Below are 19,709 nucleotides of genomic sequence, written 5' to 3' on the forward strand. Positions count from 1 at the left end.
TTATACAAAAAAAAAACACTAAAATTAATTTAATGTTCATATAGTTTCGGATTTTGATGATTTTTCATAGACTGATGTTTGAACTTTGAAGTAAGTCAAAAAAGATAAATAGTTGGATCTTTCAAATACCTTATAGAGTGAGCCTCACAAAAGCTTTTGTCCCCAAATCCTAGTCCTATATCTATATATAAGGAGAAGGCAAAAATGGTGAAACATTGATAATCCCAAAATTGCCCTCTCCTATTAAATTTTCAAATAAAATAAGAAAATCACAAACACTCCCATAACTAACTTTATTTTTTTTTTAAATATATTATTATTTTGTTTTTCTGTTTTTTATTTTTTCAAAAAAATAAAATCAAAAGAGCCAATTGATGCACGCGTACTCGTGTGGCAATAGGCTAGTATAATATAAGCTTTCAACCAATACTTGAAGTGGTGGAAGGTGAGAAGACGTTGAGCTGAGCCACAGTTACTAAATTTTACCCTGAAAAACACATATAGAGAAAGAGAGAGAATTAACCCTTTTTTTTTTTTTTTTTATCAAAAGAGAGAGAATTAGATAGGTAACTTAATAAGGGTTGGTCAATCTGTAATTTTAACCTGGAAGAGGTGCCTTAATTTAATTTACTTTTCGTGACCTATACCCAGGGGCAAGACCCATACCAAGGACACTAATCCTATCCCTTCATCCCATCCCATCCCATCCAATCCCATCGAACCCAATCCTTTCGTAGTTCACTTCACACGATCGGTCACCTGGATGGATTTCCAGCCTTACACGACAAGAACATCTGAAGGCCTCAAGGTACAATACTGGCATATATCTGAATATGCGCAATCGGGTGATGAAACTATGGTGGAATATCGCATATGCGAAGCTTTGCTAAGAAAATGTATACTTATCAATCAATAGCACCAATTGCAGAAAGGAACATATTATTGCAGACGAAAAAAGCTGGCAACTTACTTTGAGAAACAGCACTGATCTGATATGTCAAGTGTCAGCCACCAAAAGCATGAACACAAAATTTTCAGCTTTCTATTACCTACGATTCTCTGTGCCAGCTTTAATCTACCATAAAGAGTCAATACTAATTCTTTCACTGATATGCAAAAACTTTCTGGGAACAAAAAACGGGTGGGGATTCAGCTGATGATCATTTTGTTAAGGAAGTCAGCTTTCTCAGGAAAGTACTCTATCAGTTCATCCTTGGTCACCCAGACAAAGTCCTCACACTTCCCAATGTCAAACTTGTTGGCTGCAATCACTTGAGATTTGAAAAAGAATTGCTGAAAAATGGAGGAAAATGAAATTGTGATTAAATATACAGGATCGACAGGCAACACCAATTTGCATTTTAACATTTATCGCGTGAAGCCAATCTGGTGTAAGAAAGAAAACATAATTTACAAAAGTATACCTTAATATTCTCTTCTGGCTGTTCCATATGGCCCATGGGCGCATTTCCAACAAAGTACGTGTGTGAGAGGTTTCCCAAGACAGATTTTAAAGCAGATTCGGCACACTGAAAATAGAACGGATTTATTCAATTGAGGAAAAAAAACGAAGAACTACATGGAATTTTAGGAGGATAAAGAAGAAGAGAAGTATATGGCATCGTATAGCAACCATCACCTTCCGCAGTGTCTCTTCAGACTGGTAAACTTTTTCGGGAAATTGCCAGACTGACTTCCCAGCAGATCCATCAGTTTTTCCGTAGAGCAGAAGATATAGTCTTCTGTCAAGTGCTCTCTGCAATGACCTAAAGAACAAGAACCAACCTTTAACATTATGTTTTTCACATATAGAAAAAGTAATTACCCCGAACTATCAATAAAAATCACTCAAATGTCCAACAGCTAGCAGAAAACAATTTATCTGTCATCTAACATCCAAGAAGGTTGTAGAAAAGGTTTTACAAAGAATATGAAGATCTCACAATATCATAAGCAATAAGAACTTCAAACAAAACCGTAAAATTAAAATTGCAAAAAAAAAAAAAAAAAAAAAAAAAAGTAAGAAGAATAACAGGAGTACGGGACTTTTATATAGCATCATAAAAATTATACTCCATACTTTTTATCATTCGTTTTGTCAGCTTCGGTGATCCGTGGAGCTGGTACATAATCAATTTGGTAGTCACCTTTTCCCCTGTTCACCAAAAGTAAGTGTCAAGCTAGAGGATGACTTCTATTTGCAATTGTCTTGTGGGTATCAAGTGTGAGTAAGGCTTACACAATAAACCAAAAATATCGCTTATAAACTTTGATATGATCGCTTGGCAGATGTACACTTTCAGTGCTTCCCATAAAATAAGAACAGAATGAATGAGGTATAGGGATAGACCTCCCAGAATATATCCTAAACCTCATCGTTCCTCGTACTAATATCAACATCATCCCTTTTCATAACTCAGAGACGCATAAAACAAAGTCCATAAGGATGCTTGCATGCCTTTCCTTGTTAAAAGAAATATAACACAGTCCACTACGTTTAAAAGAACGCATATCAACATTTCATGAGACTGTCAACTATTAAAAACTCACTTACTGAGTTGGAGCAATTTAAGCTGATGAACGGTTTGACCTTACACTAGACGCAAGATTTTTAAATACACGTTGGAAATCAAATGACGTTCCAATCAACAAACAGAGCAAAATTATTTAGTGCAATTGGGGAATAAGCTCGAGGACAGATTTTAGGGGTGAATGCATTTTTAAGGTCTACGGTTTAGAAACTAGTTATTAGAACATAAGTGAACAACCGTGATGTGATTGCTACGATAGAGGTAAAAAGAAAGCAAACATTTGTATGAAAGATAGTTGTTTCTTTTATAACAACATATTCCCAGTTGAAGTAGTGAACCTTCAAAACAAACCTTACCTAGCATTGGACTTGTCTAAAAGCTCATCTGGATATATGCGCCGATATTGCTGCCGCCACCGGAACCTAAACCACAAGGGGGAAGACACCAATATGAGCCACTCATAACATTAATTCACATAATCAACAGAACTTAAACCAAATTTACAAAAATGTAGGTATTCTGGTCAATATCTATCACCATAGCATATGCATCACACCAAAAAAAACCAAAATTCAAGCCATCCTTCATTCACTTGCCCAGAACCCACCATTTGCGAATAAGATAAGTAAAAGCACTCGAACAAGGAATTGAGAACGAAAATTATAGACTTCTACAGCACAGTGATTCACATTTTCACTTCTTTTCCACAACTATCTCGGCAACTAATCCCTACCCTCTAATCTAGATCACTTTCCCGCATTTTCTGAGCAACCAAACAGAAAATAAACAAGAAAGAAAAACATCTCGAGAGAGAATAAGAAGCGAACGTACGCGAACTCCTGATACGCATAAACGACGGGCTCGATTTTGGGAATGACGACAGGCAGCCTCTCGAAGAGTACAGACGCGACGATTTTCTCGGAAGAAGACGATGGGCTGGTGGAAAATCCGCGGCCTCTCGCCAGAGTCCGACGCAAAAGCGGGATGGTCCTCTGCATTCTGGATCCACACCCGCCCAGAATCTGAACCGGAGAAATTCGGGAAAAGCCCTTTCTAAAACCCTGATTCAGTCTAGTGAATTAATAAATGGCAGGAATATGATTGACACCTGTCTCATATCTGGCTACGTTTCATGGAACGTGCGTGCCTCAAGTGAGGGAGTGCAACTTGTTAGAATTAATTTACCGTCACCTGATATCTTAATTCAATAATCCAAATCATGTGGAAACTTTTTTATACTTATCATTGCATAATCTGATTGAGACACCAAAATAATGACAAATTCGTTGGATATAAGTCCCCAGTACTCACATAGCACGACAGTAGAGGTACGTAAAATACCAAAAATATCTATAAAAAGTTTAAGTGGTTTATTGTAATATTTTTTTAATAGATAGTACCAATAATAATAATATATATACACTCGTGTCACATTTTTTTTCCAACAAGAAACTAACAAGCTCTATGATTGAAGCATATTTTGTCACCACCATAACTATGATGTATACTTAGCATACACTTAATCATCTACCACGTATCATTTCATCTAACTCTAGTTAACTTTCACATTAAATGTTACTTTTTCAATTGTGAAAATATTAATCAAAGTTAAGTAGAGGACCTGTGTCAAATGAGTAAGTGTATGGTGAACATACACAATAGTTTATGGTAGTGAGCAAAAATGCCCCTTTTATAATCAACTGATTATATATTTTCTACTAGTATATTCCTACACACAAAGTGTGTGTAAATATTTTTTTTTTTTTTTTTTTTTTGATTGAAGGAGAGAAGAAGACAGTTAGAGAGAATGTGGGGATGGAAGAGAGGAAGAGAGGATTATTTTATTTATAAAAAAAATAAAAATGTTAGAATTATTTATAATAAAAAAAATTAAAGATGTTAGAAGGTGAGGTTTAAAAAAAAAACAAAATTATATTTTATCACCACGTGTCACATTTCTGGCTACGTTTCACGGAAAGTGCGTGCTCCGGAGGAGAACTATTGTTAACCGCCTTCTGGCAAATATAATTGCAAAACCTCAGGTACACGGTACAGCTGAGCCCTGCAAAACCAAAAACCCTTTCACTCACTCACTCACTGTCTTGCAAAACCCTCAGCTCTCGGCCATTTCCCGAAATGCCCCCGCCGCTGGACATGTCGCTCGACGATCTCATCTGGAGGCGCAAGGCGGAGAAGTCGGAAGCCGGAGGGCATCGAGGGCATCGCCGTGATTTCAGAGTGCCCCCAGGCGGCCGAGGCTACGCACCGGGACCCACTCGTCAGCTCGTGAAACGCAACCACGTTAGAACGGCGCCCTACTTTCCTAAACCAGTGCGCTAGAGTTTCTCCTTTCCTACATTTTCCGGTTTGACGAGTTTAATGCATTGCTTGGTTGCTGAGAAAATGCGGGAAAAATACAAATAAATTAATATAATATTATTAGTAGTATTTTTCTAAGAAAAATGTTACCCTTAATCCGCGTGTTCAAATTTTGTAGGCGGAAGTAAGTTTTCTGAGCTACATTTTCTCGGGAACCAAGCAAGAATTTGGCTCTCTGTATATATAGCTCTGTTATGCATATGGGTTTTTGTTGCTTACTTTATTATATAATTAACAAACGTGATGCAGAAAGTGCAAGTTCCAAGATCAAGATTTGAGCACGAAATGGATGTGACCATGGGGACAGACTCACCGAAGGGAACCAAGTTATACGTATCTAACTTGGATTATGAGGTTTCGAGTAGCGATATTGAGGTAGCTCTCTGTTCCCCTTCCAGTTTTATTAACTTGTTTATGTTATTGTTTGTGTGCAGAACAATTTAATGTTTTGGAGTTTGGTAAATTTCTACGGGAGGAATGTAGGTGACAACCTTTAGTTATCACAAAAAAAGTAGAAAAATATTATATGGTTATGTGGTTGGTTTGCAGGCCCAGAGAATCTCCGTACGGGTTTTGTTTGAAATGGGTTCTATCGTTTCATATGGTCTTTGTAATCTGTAGGATTGGAGTTAGAGGGTGGGATGAGCAAAAAAAAGTTTACCTGGATGGCTGGAACCAAGATTGAGAATGTGTCGTTTCATGCCTCCTGTATGTAAAGGGTTTTTTTTTTTGGATATGGACTGCGATCTTCCAATCTAGTGTTACTGGGATGGTTCTGCTGACAAATAGTTCAACATGTGTTTTATGGCAGTATTTGAATAAAAAAACAAAGTACGTTTGTTTCCGTATCTATTTATTTTGTTTCTTTGGTTTTTGGTTCTGTATGTGCAACTGAATGTGAGTGGTGTGCGGGTAAAGTCAGAAACTTAGCAGTTGCTAATAATACATAGGGTGCTGCTCAATCCTACGGTTGGATGTTTCTCAGTTCTTCTTGATGTTGTTTAGCTCGGCCATCAGCATGACAATTCATGCATTAGAACCGCATGTGTCAAACTTAAACTTGGTTGAACTCCATGTATCCCCCACTCGTTTGCAATTAAGTGAAAGAGTTGATAACCACAATGCTACCTTGCAGTTGCTCTTCTCTGATATTGGTCATGTGATACACCATTCAATCCATTATGATAGGAGTGGAAGATCAAAGGTATCTTTCAATTTTTACATCAATAGATTGTTCTCAATTATATTTTTCTTTTTGATGGTTTATAAGTTTTGCTTATATTTAGGGAACGGCGGAAGTTAGATATCTACACCATTCAGATGCTCTAACAGCAATCAAGAAATATAACGATGTTCAGCTTGATGGAAAGCCAATGAAAATTGAGCTTGTGGGAGTGAGTCCTGTTGCTTCTGTTCCTGTGCCTCCAATTACAAGTAGATTGATGGGAAAACCAAACGTTGTCTTCCAAAGGTATATAGGTTCTCTTTCTTTTGGGGTCATCCGTATCCATATAATGCATCTGTGCTGTATATTAAAGTCAGGACTGTCAATTGTAACTGGATAAACCGGAAAAAAAAAAGAAAAGAAAGGACTGCCAGTTAGCCCAAGCTAAATTTATTAGCAGAATATTAACTTGTCATTATTCACAGAGATCAAATAATTCGATAAGTAATGTATGTGTACTGGGCCGTTGGTTATATGTGTGCAAGACCGTGCAAACATTGAGACACATTCAGAACAAGTTGATTGGTGGAGTATAAGTAATATACAATCTATTGTCTGCAGTTAATTGTTGGAAAATTAGGAAAGAAAAGGCATGTGAAATAATTTCCTGTTGATGCCATCTCAATTGTCCTAATTATATATTTTAGGCTTAGCTTAGGGGTTTCCATCATTCATCAACTTATTTTTCGTCACGTGCTTGGGCAGTGGACAAGGTCAAGCTGGTGGTAGGGAATTCTTTCGTGGTCGTGGTACTGGTGGCTTTGGACTTGGAAGGGGCCATGGACAGGTGAAGCAGCCTCGTGAGCAGGTGAAGCCGCCTCGTGAGAAAGTGACTTTTGAAGATCTGGATGCTGACTTGGAGAACTACCGCCAAAAACGCTTGCTGGTGAATTGAAGTCACATTTGAAATGTACACACTGGTAGTCTAGGGAGTTGAGTCACCAACTGGTATAATATACGTATATGGAGCATTACCTATTAGCATTACTAGCTCCTCAGTACTTTAATTTTACACTGGAAGTGGTAAGTTCCATTTTGTGCTCCATGCTAAGAGAGTTGCAGCTGCATAAAGAAAAATGCGTACAATGCCACCCCTTTTGGTTTTATATATGAGCGATAAATTTCTAGGCCGGCAGACATCTTTCTTCCTGGCTTCGGCCGCAATCTTCTGGATAGTATCTCTGATTTGGTTGCTCATTTTTATCTGCTTACTTCTTTGTTATTTCAAGTAAGAAGCACCAAATGCTTGTCAAGTTCACTTCAATGGTAGGCATATGATGGCAGCAGATTGGATGCTCATGCTCCCAAAAGATGATATTATTTTGCTCACAGTTGCTACGAAGTCTCTGAACTCGACCTGTACACGATTAACCCTAAACTCTTTCTTCTTTCACACAAACTTTGTTCCCTCGATCTCTCCTTTACATGGCTTTGAGAAAATTGTGCACTGATTCTTTTGGTGATGACGGGTTTCAGACTTTTTAGTATAGGCTATAACTTTTTTCAATTGATTCTTTTTTCTACAAACAAAAATCTAAATACACATTGTCACGGTCGAATTTAGAACCCATCAGCAAACAAAGAAATAAAACCAATACTTCCTCTCAAAATCGATCGATTGAACATGAAAAACAAAATTTCTCAACAGACATGCAAAAAAGATTCAATTTCTCTATAGCCATTTTACAACAATCAACAATTAGCTGAAGGAAACGGGAAAAAAAGATGGAATCAAAACGAAAAAAAATTGAAAATAATTCACATATTTACAATGTCGAAAATAAACCCTGGAGACTCAAAAATCAGCGCAGGCACACTTTGGGGTGCCCTGAAAAAACAGACACCCCTGTGTTGCCCCTATTAACGGAATTAGAGAAGCATAACGTCTGGTAATACCCTCTAATACCTCGGTATACTCTGTCCACTAAACATACAAAGATCAATTCTCTTCGCGTTGCTGTCAGGAAGACGAAGCTCTATGAGTAACAAATGTAAAAAACTTTCACTGCCCATGTATGTCAATAACGCCTTCAGGAATTACTAAATATAACGAAGGCAGGACGAAAATGGAAATCTGGAGTCTACAGAATATATTCTCCGAAAGTTTCTCACAAGGTCTCTTGGCATTGTAATGCACAATAACTGCATGCACACGACAGAAAAAGTATATATTATTAAACAGACAAATCTTAGCATAAAGTACAATAATGCACAAAATTCATTGAGGATAGGTGGCAGTACCTTGAGATATGTCTACATGCTACGCCCGTGCCTTGCAACTTCCAGTTGCAGAACGAAAGGCAGAAGAAGAATTAAACATTTCCAAACTTTCTGAGAGCTACGTGTGCTCTAAGTATCTTCTTTTCTGACGAGCCCCCGCCATAATCCTTCAGCTGAACATGAACTTCATGTATTTTACAAAACAAAGGCGTCCCCCAACAGTTCAATACATAATGTACAGTATGGATAGGAAGATATGGGAAGTAGATCTCGATCTGGCTCACCATTTTCTAATCATTTGAGAAGGACAACCACAAGGAACTGATTGCTGACGTCCCCACTGTGTTCGGTAGGAAAGACTTTTCAGCCTTATCCAACATGTAATGCATCTCCTACCCTATGTTTACTATTTTTCCCAAGAATTTCATGGATGCTTTGAAAATTAAGCATAATCCCAGACATAGGTTTTTCAAACTTGCCAAATAGTGCTGTTCGAGGATTAGCATATGTGTCATTCTGATGGCATGAGCCTGTGCTTGGAAGCATTGTTCTACAAGTATAGGGAAACATCTACAATTCTGCATCACCAGATTACAACCCGGTTCCAAGATCGTTTGCCAGCTGAAGTATGCCACGCATCTGAAGATATGGATTTTCCAAGAGCTTTTCATTGTTGCTCTGCACAGAGTAAACATGGCAGTGAGAAGCTAGCTGCTATATTATAAGCTCTTCCAAGTTCCAACAGGGAATTGTAAACTATCTTTTTTATCCATACTTCTGTGACATGCTTAGGTGATAAGTTTCCTTATAGCCATCTCCTTTAAAACCTTAGCAGTTAAAATTTGTCAACCGTATATCATGACCTTTACGAAGAGAACTAAATGGGACAATTGGAGATTCCAAAACCAGCTCCCAAGCAAGTTAATCAGCAATACAAACACAAATACAAGGATGAGTAGTCGCTAGAGATAATCTCTTTATAATAAGTATAGGGCAAAGTTGGTTTCAGAATAAGGCTTAGTCTGTACGAAATATTACACGCCCGTGACTCTTCTGACAAGGAATATAAATCCAGTAGTTGAATGCTACATAGTTTCTTATCAGGCTGCCTAAAGCTATCATACTTTCGACCTATGTTATCTAAAACATAACTTTACAATGAGATATTGCTCCTACAAAGAAAACAATCCTCAATAACCTATAGTCCTATACTCTAATGTTTCTATAAAAGTTTCTATATTTCAATCACCATATCCAAGTCACGACAATATGATAATATCTATGCAAAATATGACCTATTATCTTTTTCAGGAATCATATTGAGAATGTGTGACGGCATGCACAATACTAAAACAAGGCCCACCTGCTGAGCTCTAACAACAAGATTCTGAAGCATGTGCTGGTACTTTTCAGGTTTTTCTGACATCATTCGCTATAAAACACAAATTAAAATTGTTAGCAGGACAAACATCACCACATATTCAGTACAGTGTAATTTGTTTGTGGGAAGAGGAGAAAAAGCATTCTTGCCTTCAGAAGAAAAGCTGATGAGTAATATGCCACCCTCGAGTCTGTATCATCCAAGAGTTCCCTGAATTTATAACTTAAAAATGAATCATATATCATATATATGCACACACAACAAAATAAAAAGCAGAAATATATATAAAAGAAAAAAAGAAAAAAAGAAAAAAAAGGGAAGCTCATCCAATGGTAGCATGAATTGAAGAATCACCTAAAAAATTCTTCCCCGCCAACTTCCTGGAAAGTAGCAGGATCTGCAGTACATTTACCAATTAGAAGTAACAAAAGCGTAGCCCGTATATCAGATGTTGCACCAGGAAGGTTCCCTCTTCCTTTGCTTCCAACAGCTATACCCAACGCAATGTTGTCTGTTGCTGCACCAGCAAGTTGAATCAATGGCCAATAAAACAATGCAGCTGGAACTCGTGTGACCAACTGCATGGGAACTATGGCCTGTCCTCGGAGAAGAAGTGCTGCCATTGATTCTGTCTCATGATCTAGAGGATTGTTATTTCCGAGGCCAGATCTGCCACTGGATTCTTCCATACAAACATCCTGGTGAGAACTCTCTTTCTCGTCAACTATTTTATTTCCGTCCATCCGTCTAAGAACCCTACCAAGCTGTGCATCATCTCCAAAGTCTGTTGTATTTGCAGATGGAGCTCTCAAGCATAATTGAGAGAATAGAATGTCACACATCTGTTTACAGAAACCAAGGAAAAATAGGGGATAAGGAAAATATACCCTCTACTAAAAAAAAAAAAAACGCACAAGTGAATTCCATAAAATCATGAAACATACGTGAATCCTTGGGGGGAAATGAGAATGCACTTTGCAGCAACTCAAAGCAAATTCTCCAATACTATTTAGAAAAACAGATTTGCACTAGATGTACTCAATTTGATTTTTCATTTATTTGTTCTTACATAAAATTCTACCAGTCAAAATTCCCAGCCAGTAAATCCCTTATATAAGAATGTATCATGTCACGACACTCAGCCTTATCAATATTACACTAATAATCTTTATCGATAAGGTCAAGAAACATTCAATACATACCAAATATGATTTTGTGCAGACAAAACATTTTACATTGACCCTGCAGCAAGACTAAGTGGAGAAATACTCCAGTCCCTACACCATTCAGAAGTGGTACACCTTATGTTTTTTTTCAAACAATCAAAATCAAAGGTAACATTCAGAGTCCGTCAGTTAAAAGCCATATAATTAAAGCATATGTGGTTAATAGTTTCCTAAATTTAGTAAAGAGATTTTCTGGTTCTTAAGAAAATTACCTTCAAAATATTAATGCGATCTGTTTCATTGATCTGAAAAACCAAGGACAAGGCACTACTCATGATGTCTATCACTGCACTAGCTTTCTCGAGACGGTTATCTCTCCTTACATTGCCAATATCACTGCCATGTTTCTGGACTTTATTTTCATTTAACAAAATCTTACACCTCATAAGAAGCCTTTCAAGAACATACAAAAAGCCCCATCTGATTGAGTTGTGCTTTGACTTCAAAAGCCCACACATAAGCCAAATGGGCAAAGGAACATCTGAAGCAACTGAAGAATCATGAACACCGGCATGGGCAATTTTCTGCTGCATGTTTTTTATATTTGACAAAATACTTGAATTCCCTTCCTCACTAATTTCTGCAATAAGCAGGTCACTTAACCAGACATACGCATTCCGATGGTAAGCAATTCTTTCTGAATGAAGAAGGGAATGTAAAAGAGCCCATGAGAGTTTTGCTTTCATGCCAACTCCATTTCTCAGAACGGCACCTTCAATGCTATCCAGAGACTTGTAAGATTTGGTTATCTGCATCATGTGTGAGAACTCTGTGTCCAAATGAGTAAATGAGCTTACTGTTGCACCAAGTTTCTCCATTACACTGTCCAACAGCTGTAAAGTTAAAACAAAATTCAGATAGCAGCAACTTTGATAAATTCATTAAATTGTTGCAATTAACTGACTTATCCAAATCAAAAGAAAATATGGAACCGAAAAAAACTTTCCAATAATTTCTGAAACTGGCAAAAAATTCCATTAAACAAAAATGTGAAAAAATTGAAAGAACATGGCCTACCCACAGCGCATGCACAAATACATTTTTTGGGAACGAACAAACAAAACATGCACATGGACTCACACCAATCACGCACACAAACTTTTGAGACATTACCATATTGAGCCGTTCACTGTTCGGATATCTAGATAATGCATCTGAAATAGAACTCTTCAAGATTTCCCCAATGCCTACCAACCCAAGCTTAACAGATATATAGAAAGCTTCAGGCGCATCAGCTCGATTGAGAAGGGCAACAAGAGGCTGAATCTCGTCATCGCTATACTCAGTGACTCCAGTAGCTATGAATATTTCATTTATTTGATGTAAAGCATGGTCCAAAAGAACCAAAAACAGATTTCTCCTTTCCTCCCTTGATTTTGCAAGTGAATACTGTATTGCAAAATAGTTATAGTTTGGAATCAGGAAACTTTTTTTCATAAAAAGAAACCTTCAATGCAAAAGCACTAATAGATTAGTTGCATTAATAATAAATAAACATTTAAGTAAAGCTCATCTCTAATAACAGGTCTGTCTCCATCTTCTAGTAAGTACACGGATTTGAGTGTGTGCTAGTTCTTTGCCTACTAAAGTGATGTTTAAGATCATCAAACTTGCTTTCCCGTCCCCAAATATTAACAATAAGCACATACCAAGTGTTACAATATTAGACAAACACTTTACAAGTCACAGACGATAACAGGATTGTGATTACCAGAGGTCTTAGCTAAATGCTAGGAATCAACTAACAACCCAAATTTCTAATAAAGCTAATCTTCAGAGTTCAGATAAAAAAGAAACGCAAAAAAAAAAAAAATCAACAAACCTTACTATTTATTCCAGTTTCATAGTAAATTATTAGCATACCTCAACAAAAATAAACTCTATTCCACCAATCAGATCAACTTGCTCCACCAGAAACAATTGGGTACTTGAAACAGCGTTGTTGGTTCCTTCAGGTACTTGATAAAACATGTTTGCTAACATGCTAATAAGCTTGCAATGAACTACTTCTGCCCAAGAATTTTTCCTGCTAATTTCTAGAAGTGCCTTTATAACCTGACAGTAGGAAGTAGAATTAAAACCAACATTAAACTCACTGATATGATAGAAAAGAAATATTAAGTGAATTTTTAGATTATAGCATTATTTGGTACAAACTGGATACATAAGGTTTATTCACACATTAGCCTTATATCTTATGAAAAAGATGGTAATATAAAAATTAAACAAAAATTATAGGAAAGGTTTCTGATAAAAACTTGTCAAACATTTCCAATGATTACAGCATTGATATACAAAACTTCAAAATATCTCACCCTTATGTCAAGTCCATTTATCCGGTTTCTCAAGATTTTGCCTCTATCACAGACAAAATATAGCAAACAGCTAAGAGCAGAAGCCCAGACAGATTCTTCCTCCTCTTCTATCTGTACGAAAGATAAGAGACTAGTTGGTAAAGAATGATGGCAAAATTTCCACGATATCGAAACTAAAACATTTAACAGAAAAATAGTATAGTTAAAAACTTAAAAAGTGTCCTAACATGCTTGTTTGGGTGGAAAGAAACTACAGATTTTTTAAGATAAGAAGGTGGTGGATTTTAATTGGAAAAGTAGAAGTTTGCACTCTTTGAGGTTTATTTGTCTAAACATATCAGGAAACATTCAATTTAGATTAATTATTTTAACCGGTTTTGAAATATATTTTCTAATGCTTTAACTGTAACTTTTTAGTTGAACATTAATGGACAGCTTGTCAGAAAAATAACATGCATCCAACATGAAAGTTATATAACGAATATGACAGAAAATATACCTGAACAAGAAACAGCAATATCTCATACAAAATATTCAAAATCCAAGTTTCAAAATTATCAATTGCTGAGGAAGTGCCCATCATAACAGAATCTGATCTTCTCACTCCTTGTGTTGCAAGCATAGATTCACTGTCAAAATATGATTCTTGAGAATACTCTTCTTCAATCGTGGAATCGTTATCGGTTACCATTGGCTCTAATAAATGAGCATGAACTCCAAGGTTCAAAATCAAGTCAAAAGCACGATTCCTACATGTTGCTCTTGGAGAATTAAGCATTTCCTGAAAGATAATATAAAAAAAATTGTAACCTAATGAAAGAAAGAGGAGGAGGAGGAGGGGCGCGGGGGGAAGAAAAATGGATAATCTAATAATGAAATATTAGCGTGTAGTTGACTATCACCTTAAGCATAGACAGAGTGAGAGGGGCAGCAGTCCCGGAATCCAAGACATACCTACAAAATGAGGTTTTCAACATACAATGAGGCAGCAAAAGACAGGGAATGTGAACTGTAATAAATACTGGCCAAATGCATGACAACATACATGTCAATAACAAGTTTGATAAGGACGCTCACTGCCGCATCCATAGATGGCTTTCCATAGTTATTAGTTAATCTAGATGACACTGTCCTCACATTAGCATTCTGCAAAGATGCCTCAGAGCAAACTGCAGCAATGACCTCACAAACCTCAGCAGGATTCAACCGCAAGGGTTGTTGTTCACTGATACACAACCAAAATATGGTGAGAGAGAGAGAGAGAGAGAGAGAGTAAGATAACGAACAACATAATTGATTATTTGTTACCTGTAGTGACGATACTGGAATAGCGGTTTAGCCCGAGGACGAAATGTGCTCACTGGAGAATCATCCCTGAAATTTGGATGTACAATGTCAAAATAGTAGTTGTGTCAATATTGTACCAAAGTTTTAGTATCCGATGACATAGGACTAATGAGTACAGGTTTAACAAATATGCCTCAGAAAACAGGGAATAAGAAGGGATTATTTTAAAATGTAAATCCCTGGTGGTAATAGAAATATCTGCAAAAGGCAGTGAATTTAAACGAAATATCTTCGAAGTTTTTTTTTTCAGTCATAGAAACATGATTCTGTTCTGTCGTAATATTCAGAACTATGTGCCACAAAAATTGGAGAACCAAATTCCTACGCTACATTTTATAAAATGCTGTAACATAGTTGACCAAGATGTAACAACAGTTGAACAAGAGGTAAGAGCGTACCATATTTGATGAGGGCCGGATTTAGTACGCTTAGATGCTGTGATTGCTCTCAAATGGGAACGGGCAGCAGCAGAATCAGTAATCGCCGTTACTGGGGAAGGTTGCAACAGTTGATCAAGATAAGGCATATCAGCAGTTCCAAAATACTTCCAAGGTTGACCTTTCATTTTAGATTCCTTATCTCCTACAAGTAGAGCTGCGGCACCTACTTCTAGAAGACTATGCATTCTCGTATCTTGGGGATTTACAACACGATCACTTGATAGTGGAACACGTCAAGCAGTCAAGTTAGTATATTAAGCAAGAGGAAAAATATGAGATATTGACCAAATAAAATTGTAAACTACAAAGAAATCAACCACCAGAGATAAGAAGGTAAACACAAGTATATGTAATTACCTTTCAGTCCCTAAGGATGATGACTGCTGTTCCCCAAGCCAGCGCCACTTGAAAACGTCAAGCGCAAAGTATTCAACATCTCCCATTCCATCAACCTTTCCAATGTTTGATAAGTTCAACACAGACATGGTTGTGGCATCTTTACTCTCCAAAGGTTCTCCACTGTGTGCAGGGCTTAGTTGTGAATTAAAGGACCTACTCAACAAAGAAGACAAACTCGGAAGAGACTGTCTTGTTGCAGAAAGAGCTCCAGAGAAAGCAGCAGGATGGAATGACCGCTTTGGAAGATGTTGAGACACAAGAGACCTCACATAGTTCAATGACTTCACAAGTGCCCCAGACGCAAAACTAGGTACAGATAAAGGAACTACATTTGTAGATGCCGTTGATATTGTTGATGTTATTGATCCAAACGATTGCGACCGTGGAGACAATCTCCGGTTTGGACCAATGTCGCATTCAACAATGGTGTTTACACAAAAGCGATCTATCTGCAGTAATGTCTCTTCACTAGGTTTGTACCTACAGAGAGTAAAAAAATGTATAGCCCTATTGATCAAAATTGCAAGAAACTATCCTGGTAGGAAAGATGTTTCTCCCTCATTTCAGACCATAGAATGTGCATCCAGTGTAAGGGCCTACTAGGTAACTTTAACGACAACATAAAATATATTCAAATCAGTGTCAGTATGGCAAGTCTCAAGCCACTGTTAAAATAAATTGTAACGCAGTAAATGGAAGGCAAGAAATTAAATCTACACAAATGAGGATAACTTGTGCCCAGAGTGTGATATAAATCATTTCTCTAAACAGCAACTTATTTATTTTAATTTCAATGAAACCAGTACAGGTTTCTCCTCATAGATTAGTATCCTACATTATCTTCTTTCCCAATGCTTAGGCTTTGATAGGAGGTTGAAGAAAATCAGGCATATCAGTCCCTACACTACACGTTTAGTCACCAATGACACCTTCTAAATGAAGGAAATTACAACAATGACCACTGGAAGGATTATGAACAAATAGAAAACAACGAAGCCCATTTCAAACAAAAAATAATAATTCAACGATAGAATAATAAGCGTTGCAGGCAACTAGAAGAAATGAGTACAGGCTGTACAGCTGTGACATAAACAACTCATACATCAAGTTATTAGAATCATTAAAGATCTCATGATACAAAGAACATACCTTAGAAGGTAGCGTTTCAAAAGTGCCACACACCTTGCAACAACTGCTGGGCTGGCATAAATAAAAGTAACATCAGGTAAAAGGATAACACATATTGTCCCTTACAGACAGAGATAATTTACATGCACTTCTAAAACGCTAAATGTACATACACATACAGACAGAGACATATTTCTGAAAATGTCTAAAAGGTCCAGTACTCCAGTGTACCACTATGCTTCTAATCTCCCAAAATATTCCTTGTGTATGTTAATCAAATAGTTATTATAATTCTATGCTATACATATCTGCTATCACCTTTTTTTATTTGTTTGATTTAAAATGCTCATTTCTTTTTTGTATTCCATATGCATACTTATTTACCATTAACTAGAAGCCATATATGTTTACTCCTCACCTTCTACAGAGCTCTTATGAGTATCAAATATATTTCTATACACAACTTACTGGCAGTTATAATGGTTTGCTGTTACAAGTGTTCCCAAATTTACCCCCTTTCATTACTTTTGATTAATAGGTTGAACTATATTTTATGGCCCATTCAATCTTGTGATGCAAATCTGAGAAGCACACAGCCAAAACTAGATTTCTTCTAAACAATCACCAAAGCTGGATTCAATTTTTTGAAATTAATCGCCAAAGCTGGTTTTTTACACCAATTATACCACGCTTGTTATTGTTACTGAAATGTGTGAAGCACAAGTTTCTTCTTTTGTTTTGGTTAGATAGAAACTTGAACCTAGGATCTCTACCCTCTTCTCAGCCATCCCATGTCACTAGAGCTAAGGATAATGGGCAAGTATTTAAGTTAAAGTAAGAATAGAAAACCTACAAGAGTATATACAAGATTTACCTTCGCTCCCTCTCGGCAATGGTATGTTCTAAAATCACATTGTAAGACAAGTCCATCGTCGAAGGGGCTGCCAGATAGTCCTGCCAATCATAATAAGTTGAACTTGTGAAATATGAAACTGAATCTCATTCAAGTCAATCAAATAACAGGATACAGAGCACTGTTAAAAACTTCTCAATCATATGTCAGATACACTCATGTGTGGATAATTGAATAATTGCAACCAACCAGAAGAGCAATGAAATCTAAATATGCTCCCTAACCAGTAAATTCGAAAATCGGCAATAAAATTCCATTTCAACTTGCCCCAATATGTATAGTTAAAGAGAGAACCACTCAGAAGAAAGACTCTTTTGAGTGCCAACTGAACAACAAATTTATAATAAACGCCAAATTAATTCAGCCACTTGTAACTTTGTACAAAGAGCTTATATCACCTTGCATGCAATTGTTTTAAACCATTAGATTTTTAGGTGGACACTTGGAGCTTAAAAACAGTTGCTCGCCTGAGGACGATTATAATTAAAGAAGCGTTTTCTTTTGAATTTAAATATGAAGTGATCCAAGCAAGGACATTTTTTATTTAAGACCAATCACAGAGCAGGGAAACCACATTAAATACTCTCTCCAGGCTCCAATGCAAACTCAAAACGTAAACACACACACACACTACGAATAACCATTTTCAGCACTCGTGCTCTGTTCGTTGCTAACAGCTAAGAGAATGTAGCAAAGCTAAAAACACCCCAAGCAAAATCTACAATGTGTATGATTTTGAACTAGCTAAAGCCAAAACCTTATACCCACTAAACGAGAATTCAGCTTAATTATCTATCTTTTAAGCCATAAAACTCACTAATAAGTTGCCTTTTACTCACAAAAAACAGTTTTTTTTTTCTCTTCTTTTCTTTCCTAGTGATTTTCTCAGCAATCAAACAGAGTTCAAATCTCGAATTCATGCAAAATCCACCAATTAAAACAAAAATCATACACACAACCAGGAAGACCTAGATTCCAGAGCATAAACCGGCATTTCAAAGATCCAAATATCTCCTAGCAAAATCACAAACCAAACAGAAAAAAAGCAAGAGAATTTCCACTCACCCGAAGAATTCGAGAAGCTTCGGAGAGGAGCACAGTGGAGGAAGTGGTTCCATGGTGGGAGGTAGCCGCGGCGGAGGAGGACAGGCAGTCGGCCACAGCTCGGCGCAGCGGCTCCGGCGGCTTCTTGAGCGACGAAGATCTCAACCTGGAGATTCCTCCTCCTCCTCCTCCACCACCTGCACCTCCGCCCAACTGAAGCCTCGAAGTCCCGGGGCTCCGAACCGGACTGTTGTAGCCGGAAGACATCGGGTGCTCGGGTCGGGTCGCCACCCGAATCTCTCAGAATTTCACTTCGCACGGCGGAAGAAAAACTTGGTCCTCTTGCTCTGTGGAGAGCTCCACTCTTACATTTGAGCAAAATCTAAAAAAAATAATAAAAACAATAAAACTGTTCGTTTTCTTTTTCGTTTGTGTTGTGCTCCAAATGTAAACCAAGTGCGCCAGAGAGAGAGAGATTGGGAAAATTGTTATGTATTTATTTATTTATTTATTTTTGAATTACGGATTAAATAATTAAATATTATTTTTTTGGTAGATTCTTAAATATCGGTGTAATGCGGTGATTAGCTGGAGGAATGGCGTAGTTTTATGAGGCGTGATTAGCTGGCATGCGCTAGAATTTGTCCCTTTTTCTTCCAGAAAAAAATAATAAATAAATAAAAGATATTTGGGAATAAAAAGGGGTATGAGTGGAGAGAGAGAGAGAGAGAGGGGGTGAGATTTTCTTCAGGATTTGTGTTTTATTTTATTTTCAAGTTTTTGTTTTGGTTTTTCTGTTAAATTTGATTTCCCGCTCTCATCATGAATTCTTTTGGACAAAGTATTGAGTATGTAAGCAAATGGTAGTGTGGAAAATGCAGTAAATGCATCCGTTGGAGGAAATAAATTGTGACACTAGCGTTGGTCTGGCACAGTTTTGGAAAGACTAAACACGTTTTCAGACAACCAAAAGTCTGTTGTGGCCACGTTTAGAAGGCTATATACGTTTTTTTCACAATCGAAAACTCTTCTGGAATTCTTTGGAAGGTTATGCACGTTTTCACACAACCATGGCATTCTTTGTACAGCTAATGCGCCTTTTGACAACATAAAGCTTTCTTAGGCAACGTTTAAAAAGACGTACACGTTTTCACATAACCA

General features: G+C 37.1%; 3 protein-coding genes across 7 annotated transcripts; 1 reads left to right on the forward strand and 2 right to left on the reverse strand.

Moving 5' to 3' along the window:
* Positions 1-922: 922 nt before the first annotated feature.
* Positions 923-3,617, reverse strand: LOC137735513 (large ribosomal subunit protein mL46). 2 transcript variants are annotated; one of them, XM_068474940.2, is made up of 6 exons: positions 3,363-3,617; positions 2,888-2,953; positions 2,081-2,155; positions 1,640-1,766; positions 1,425-1,529; positions 923-1,293 (listed from the first exon to the last, which is right to left on the reverse strand). In XM_068474940.2, the coding sequence occupies exons 1-6, from the start codon at positions 3,527-3,529 to the stop codon at positions 1,150-1,152; spliced, it is 684 nt and encodes a 227-aa protein (XP_068331041.1). In that variant the 5' UTR covers positions 3,530-3,617; the 3' UTR covers positions 923-1,149. The 2 variants fall into 2 exon arrangements, with proteins under 2 accessions (XP_068331041.1, XP_068331043.1); XM_068474942.2 differs by lacking the exon at positions 2,081-2,155 and having other exon boundaries at positions 3,363-3,614.
* Positions 3,618-4,543: 926 nt separating this feature from the next.
* On the forward strand, positions 4,544-7,270 carry LOC137733237 (THO complex subunit 4A). Its single transcript, XM_068472385.2, has 5 exons — positions 4,544-4,862; positions 5,160-5,285; positions 6,046-6,114; positions 6,197-6,381; positions 6,841-7,270. Exons 1-5 carry the CDS (start codon positions 4,668-4,670, stop codon positions 7,028-7,030), a joined length of 765 nt encoding a protein of 254 aa, XP_068328486.1. The 5' UTR covers positions 4,544-4,667; the 3' UTR covers positions 7,031-7,270.
* Positions 7,271-7,733: 463 nt separating this feature from the next.
* On the reverse strand, positions 7,734-19,013 carry LOC137734841 (uncharacterized). Of its 4 annotated transcripts, none has more exons than XM_088696635.1 (19): positions 18,570-19,013; positions 17,466-17,545; positions 16,613-16,663; positions 15,422-15,943; positions 15,023-15,280; positions 14,586-14,651; positions 14,323-14,502; positions 14,180-14,231; positions 13,777-14,058; positions 13,278-13,388; positions 12,826-13,017; positions 12,076-12,351; positions 11,175-11,795; positions 10,091-10,578; positions 9,886-9,946; positions 9,719-9,787; positions 8,640-9,033; positions 8,377-8,528; positions 7,734-8,277 (listed from the first exon to the last, which is right to left on the reverse strand). In XM_088696635.1, exons 1-17 carry the CDS (start codon positions 18,813-18,815, stop codon positions 8,947-8,949), a joined length of 3,642 nt encoding a protein of 1,213 aa, XP_088552761.1. In that variant the 5' UTR covers positions 18,816-19,013; the 3' UTR covers positions 7,734-8,277; positions 8,377-8,528; positions 8,640-8,946. The 4 variants fall into 4 exon arrangements, with proteins under 4 accessions (XP_088552761.1, XP_088552760.1, XP_068330239.1 ...); XM_088696634.1 differs by having other exon boundaries at positions 9,886-9,958; XM_068474138.2 differs by having other exon boundaries at positions 8,377-9,033.
* Between the last annotated feature and the right edge of the window lie 696 nt (positions 19,014-19,709).

Source organism: Pyrus communis, chromosome 7 (genome assembly GCF_041283825.1).
Source record: "Pyrus communis isolate YQ-2024b chromosome 7, ASM4128382v1, whole genome shotgun sequence".
Taxonomy (NCBI): Eukaryota; Viridiplantae; Streptophyta; class Magnoliopsida; order Rosales; family Rosaceae; genus Pyrus; species Pyrus communis.